The following is a 6,827-nucleotide window of genomic DNA, read 5'->3' as shown; positions in this document are numbered from 1 at the left end:
AAAAAAAAAAAAAAAGACAGAAAAAGAAAGAAAAGAATACAGTATATAAAAATGTCACACACAAAATATCTGTTAATCAACTCTTGGTTATTAATAAGGCTTCCTGTCGACAGTAGGCTATTAGTAGCTAAGCTTTGGGGGAATCAAAAGTTACATGCAGATTTTTAAATGTGTAGGGTGTCGGTGCCCCTAAGCCCTGAGTTGTTCAAGGGTCAATTTGTTATACTCTTGATTACAGAAAATTGAGAAAATACAGAAAAGGAAAAAGAAGATAAAAGTCACTTCTAATTATATCACCTAGATGAATCTAATTTCTGTTAACTTTTTGCAGTAGTGTCTTTAACTACTTTTTATACAAATGCTATTTTTTATTATAAGCATGATAGGTCTCTGTATGCTTTTATAACCTGTTTTACTTAATAGACTGTGAATGACCTCCACACATTGAGTAAATGTTTTCATTAAAAGAATGTACCATAATTTAAACACTCCTGAGTATTAAGATGGACCAGGGAAGTCCACTGGACTTCTGTTATGAACAAAGCTAAAACAGCCATCTTTGAGGCAAATTATTTCTGTGGGGTCAATGCCTAGATATCGGTCTTCCCAAAGGAGGTGCCTTCCAGGAAGAGGCGCCCTCTAGTGGTTGGAGTGGGAACTGCTAGGACACATTTTTCTTCACTTCACTTCACAGTGAAAGGGAATGGAGAAGAGCCAGGGAGTGGACAAAATGTTGGTTTTCCTTTCCCTGCCTCTCACCCGATTTCTCATCAGCCCATCTGAGTGTGAATAGGCCTATCCAGCCCCTTAAAGAGCCTTATGACTTATGTAAATGTGTCCTGGTTATGCCTCAAACTGGCTGGGGAAGTGCATGGCAGGCAGAGCTGGGTTTTTGCTTTGGGCTCAGAAAGTGACATAACCTCCATGAGCCTCGGCTTGCTCAGCTGTAGCACAGGGTTAATAAGCAGTGAGATCGCCTAGGTAAGCACCAAGCATTGCCTGTGGTGCATAGGACCCACGCACAGTGGTCTTCCTCTGATCATCTCACCCCTCCCTATCCCCCCCAAATAGAACCCAGCACGACACTACCAGCTCCAGGGTTACCTCTTCAAATCTCACTTTGGCCCCTTCTGTGCCAGGGAAGCCGCCACCAAGGTCCAGGACGTGCATCCTGTGACCCAGCTCGGTGCCCATTTCAAACACGAGCCGGGCATCTGCGATGGACTGAGCGTAGGCCTGAGGATCAGGACAGCCACTGCCAACATGAAAACTGGGAAGGGAGGAAAAGCCTCAGCTGACCTGCAGGGCTCCGAGTGCCACCACCTGAGCCCCAGCCAAGACTGACGTTGGGCAGGCACATGAGACACTGTGCCCATTTTGCAGATGTGGTGACTGAGGGCCTGAAATGTTAAATGGGTTGCCAAGGGCATATGGCAAGGGAGGACTGAACAGAAGGCTCGATCCAAGGTCTCCTGGAACTTGGTGCTCCTCCCTTCCCTCCTTCGGGGATGAGAGCCAGGGCCCCTAGGTCAACCAGATCTGGCTGTGCTCCCAGTCAGCAGGGTGGCCTTGGCAGCTTACTCAGCTTGGTTTTAGTTTCCCCACCTATAATATGGACACAAGACCCACACCACACAAGGCTGTGAGATAATGCTCGTGAGGCACTTAGCACAGCACCTGGCACATCCTAAGTACAGAATAAACGAAGCCCTATATTAGGTAGTTCATTGTTCCTTCGGTGGATCATTATTTCTCCTTCCAAATCCCTGTAAGAAAAGAGGCACACAGCTGGGTGCAGTGGCTCATACATGTAATCCCAGCATTTTGGGAGGCTAAGGCAAGAGGATTGCTTGAGCCCAGGAGTTTGAGACCAGCCTGGGCAACAGAGTGAGATCCCATCTCTCTCTTTTTTTTTTTTTTAAGATGGAGTCTCACTCTGTTACCCAGGCTGGAGTGCAATGGATCTCAGCTCACTGCAACCTTTGCCTCCCAGATTCGAGCAATTCTCTCACCTCAGCCTCCCGAGTAGCTGGGATTACAGGCACCCACCATCATGCCCAGCTAATTTTTTTTTTTTTTTGTATTTTTGTAGAGATGGGGTTTCATCATGTTGACCCGGCTGGTCTCGAACTCCTGACCTCAGGTGATCCGCCTGCCTTGGCCTCACAAAGTGCTGGAATTACAGGCGTGAGCCACCACACCCGGCCATGACCCTATCTCTACAATAAATAAAAATTAATCAGATGTGGTGACACACACTGTGGACACAGATACTTTGGGAGGCCGAGGCAGGAGAGAGAATTGCTTGAGTCTGGGAGGTCAAGGCTGCAGAAAACCATGATCATGCCACTGCACTCCAGCCAAGGTGACAGAGTAAGACCCTATCTCTCTTTTTTTCATTTCTTTTTTTTTTGAGATAAAGTCTTCCTCTGTAGCCCAGGCTGGAGTGCAGTGGCATGATCTCGGCTCAATGCAATCTCCTCCTCCTAGGTTCCTATTCAAGCAATTCTCCTGCTGCAGCCTCCTGAGTAGCTGGGATTACAGGCATGCCACCATGCCCAGCTAACTTTTTTTTGTATTTTTAGTAAAGATGGGGTTTCACCATGCTGGCCAGGCTGGTCTTGAATTCCTGACCTTGTGATCCACCTCCTTCAGCTTCCCAAAGTGCTGGGATTACAGGCATGAGCCACCATGCCTGGCCTGAGACCCTGTCTCAAAAAGAAAAGAAAAGAGGCCTCTCAAGAGTGTAGCTGCATGACCTTTGTCCAACAGGCTGGTAAAACACCCTCAAAGCCAGGTCCCTGGATGGAACTTCCTGGGACGAGACCTTCTGGGGATCCTGGGGTTGGGGAAGAGTCCATTCCAAACTTCCTTTTTAAACAGAGGAAATTCTCAAATGGCAGAATTCCAGGCCCAGGGACAGGCCCTGCTGGGAGGCCCTGGGGAAGGTCTCATATAAAATTAAATTCCTGGGAAAGAGCCAGGAGCCTGGCATGGGTGGGGACAGTAGGGGTTTTCCCAGTGCTCACCTCACACCCACCACCTCCACATGGCTCTTCTTGGCACTTTCAAGCAGGTGTCTGCAGGATTTCAGTGGCACTCCAAACTTCAGGCTCAGGCGGCTCAGGGAGTGGGAGTCATCGTTAGCAATGCACAGAACCATCCTGATGAGACACGCAGTGCCCCTCTGCTGGACAAACCCTGTCACCCCACCCCAGCCACGTCTCTCAATCAAGGGCTGTGAACTACATGGCTCAGAGCCACCCACCCCCACAGGCCCCCTGACCCCTCCCTCTCCCTACACAGCCAATCAACCTGCAAGTCCTGTCTATTCCATTCCCTAAATGTCCCAGGACTCATCCCTGCAGCCCCTGCCCTGGTCCAGACCTCACCAACCTTTCCTGGGGCAGCTCCAGTTCCTCCAAATCAGTCTCCACATCAGTCAGAGCTTTCAAATTTGTTATGTATGAGAGGAATCATTTTTAAACAAAGCCTTAAGGAGAACTCATTAATATGATGGAAGCTGCTTTGGATGGACTAGAGTGGCCCATCACCTGGCCCCGCCCCTCGGCCCAAGGTTCCTCCTGAGAAGTCCAAGGCTGTCCAGTAATCATGTAAAAGGCACAGCCAGAGCAAAGCATCCACCCTGACCCCTTCCAAAGTCCATTTGCATCGGGTCCCTGCCCCCAACCAGTATCTCCTTCACCCTCCACACAGAGCACACTGCATTCACACCAAGTTTCTGCTTACCCTTGAACACCCCATGCTGTTTGCAATCTCAATACATTTCCTTATGAGGTTCACTCTTTATGCCCTCTCCAAATCCTTTTCATTCCTCAAGGCCCACTTCAAATGGCACTTCCTTCATGAAGCTTTCCTGACTACCCCTCAGCTCTCTCAAGACTGTGACTTTGGCCTCCATAATACCATGGGTCTCACTCTGCCTGGGGCTTTAACCAGTTATTTCTGCTTTCGTTCTAGCTAGATCCTAGCATCCTGGGTCCAGTCCAGGAGTACCTGGCCCAACCTCCTGGGTGACTGTGGCTGGGTCCAGGACAAGATGACCTGCCCCAGCTCCACTCCCTCACCCCACCCTGGCCCTCACTCCACAGCTCAGCCTCCCCATGAGTGGCTCTCAGCTTACTTGGCACTGGGGTGACTCTTTACCACCTTTGCCAGCTCCATCTCATTGTCAAAGCTCAGCAGCTGGATCCCATGCTTGGCAGCATACTTGATCTGTGCAATTTGCTTACAGGGGTTGGTGTAGACGATCTTACTGGCAGGGATTCCAATATGCTGGGCCAACTCCATCTCTGCCTATGGGGACCCAAAGGTGGTGGTAAGGAGGCCCAAGGGCCTGCTGGCCCACAGAGCCCAAGAAAGCACAGATGAGGGCAAAGTCATGGGTATGCATAAGGAGGCCCCTAACAGGTGGGCCTTGCTCTAACACAACAGATACATAGAAATCAGGACTTACATGGTTTCACCATTCTTTGATAAACAAGGCTGCCATGTACAGCCATGCAGGTGGTATACTGCACAATCCTGGGAGGTGGGGGGTTCCCATTCAGAATGAATAGAGAGTAGATTTGTATATTTATTACAACTTCCTGGCAGTAAGGCACCTCATTCTAAGAAAATCAGTATATTTATAATAACAATTAAGTGTCTTAAGGAAGGGGTACATTTTTCTAATTTACATAAAGGCATTATATGGAATCATGGTACCCCTGACAACTGGCTTCTGACACATTTTCCTGGCAAATTTAAATGTTTAAATATTACTTGGAAAACAGTATGAAGGTTCCTCAAAAAACTAAAAATAGGACAGGGCGCAGTGGCTCATGCCTGTAATCCCAACACTTTGGGAGGCCAGGGCAGACAGGTCACTTGAGAACAGGAGTTTGAGACCAGCCAGGGCAACATGGCAAAACCCTGTCTCTACTAAAAATACAAAAATTAGCCAGGCACGGTGTTGTGCACTTGTAGTTCCAGCTACTCAGGAGGCTGAGGCAGGAGAATTGCTTGAACCCAGGAGGCGGAGGATGGAGTGAGCCAATATCATGCCACTGCACTCCAGCCTGGGCGACAGAGCCAGACACCATCTCAAAAAATAGAACTACCGACTATCACATGATCCAGCAACCCAATACTGGGTATACATCCAAAAGAAAAGAAATCAATGTGTAGAGGAGACAGCTGCACTCACATGTTCACTGCAGCATTATCCACAATCGCCAAGGTATGCAAGCAACCTAAGTGTCCATCAGCAGATGAACAGATAAAGATAATGTGGGCCACATACACAATGGAATACTGTGTGAGCCACATACACCGCGGAATATTACTTGGCCTCAAAAAAGCAGGAAATCCTGTCATTCGCAACAACAGGGATGAACCTGAAGGACATCATGTTAAATGAAATAAGCCAGGCACAAAAAGACAAACATGCGTGGTCTCACTTAGCAAATGTGGAATCTAAGAAGGTCAAACTCAGGGCCAGATGTGGTGGCTCACACCTGTAATCCCAGCACTTTGGGGGGCCAAGGTGGGTGGATTACGAGGTCATAAGATTGAGACCATCCTGGCCAACATGGTGAAACCCCACCTCTACTAAAACTACAAAAATTAGCTGGGTGTGGTGGCGCGTGCCTGTAGTCCCAGCTACTCAGCAGGCTGAGGCAGGAGAATCACTTGAACCCGGGAGGCAGAGGTTGCAGTGAGCCAAGATCACGCCACTGCATGCCAGCCTGGTGACAGAGCAAGACTCTGTCTCAAAAACAAAAAAAGAAAGTCAAACTCAGAGAAGCAGCATAGAATGGTGGTTGTCAAGGACTGGGGTTGGTGGTGAGGGGGCAGTGGGAAGAAGTTGGTCAAAGGATAGAAAGTTTTAGTCAGGAGAATTAAGTTCAAGAAATCTAATGTACATCACAATAACTATAGTTAATAACAATATATGGTATATTCGGAAATTTCTAAGAGAATAGACCTTAGGTGTTCTCACCACAAAAAAAAGGTAAGTATGTGAGTTAATGCCTAATTAGCTTGTTAACCATTCCACAACATATACATATATCAAAACATCATGTTGTATGCCATAAATATATACAACTTTTTTTTTTTGAGACAGAGTCTTGCTCTGTCACCCAGGCTGGAGTGTTGTGGCATGATCTTGGCTCAATGTAACCTCTGTCTCCTGGGTTCAAGCAATTCTCCTACCTCAGCCTCCCAAGTAGCTGGAATTACAGGTACCTGCCACCATGCCCAGCTAATTTTTGCATTTTTAGTAGAGATGGGGTTTCACCACATTGGCGAGGCTGGTCTCGAACTCCTGACCTCAGGTAATCCCCCACCTTGGCCTCCCTAAGAGCTGGGATTACAGGCGTGAGTCACCATGCCCAGACTCTATATGCAATTTTTATTTGTCAACTTAATAAATAATAAGAATATTGCGGGTGTATTAGAAAGTCCACCAGACCAAGGGTCTTTTGGACAGAGATTACCCAACTCCAAAGCCCTACCCCGTGTGTGGCCCTATGCTGGGTGTGCAGGATGTGCCGGCTCAGCCCTGCTCCTCTTGGGGCCTCCTCCTCATCCCCTTTACAGAACATGGGGTACCTGATTGCTGCATGAATAATACGAACAAATGATGATGATCATGATCATGATCATGATGACAGCAACTGTGTTCATTCAGCACCTGCCACAAGCAGGCCCTGAATTATATAGTTTACATCAGGTGTTAGCAAACTTTTTCTATAAAGAACCAGAGTAAATATTTTAGGCTTTGTGAGCCACACAGTCTCTGTTGCAATTTCTCTTTCTCT

General features: G+C 47.7%; 1 protein-coding gene across 5 annotated transcripts in view; it reads right to left on the bottom strand.

The window, feature by feature from the left end:
- Positions 1-6,827, bottom strand: part of AZIN2 (antizyme inhibitor 2) — a 45,284-nt gene that overhangs the window by 28,678 nt on the left and 9,779 nt on the right. For 3 of the 5 annotated variants that reach the window (XM_037738272.1, XM_017527975.2, XM_017527976.2), the window contains 3 exons: positions 4,145-4,317; positions 3,030-3,164; positions 1,105-1,270 (listed from right to left, as the gene is read on the bottom strand). In XM_037738272.1, the coding sequence (XP_037594200.1) occupies positions 1,105-1,270; positions 3,030-3,164; positions 4,145-4,317 (474 nt within the window). Of the gene's footprint in view, positions 1-1,104; positions 1,271-3,029; positions 3,202-4,144; positions 4,318-6,827 lie in introns of all 5 variants that reach the window. The other 2 variants (XM_037738270.1, XM_037738273.1) reach the window with 2 other exon arrangements.

This window comes from Cebus imitator, unplaced genomic scaffold (genome assembly GCF_001604975.1).
Source record: "Cebus imitator isolate Cc_AM_T3 unplaced genomic scaffold, Cebus_imitator-1.0 Scaffold51, whole genome shotgun sequence".
NCBI classification, from domain to species: Eukaryota; Metazoa; Chordata; class Mammalia; order Primates; family Cebidae; genus Cebus; species Cebus imitator.
Note: the sequence above shows the minus strand (reverse complement) of the source record. Positions and strands in the feature narration are given on the sequence as shown.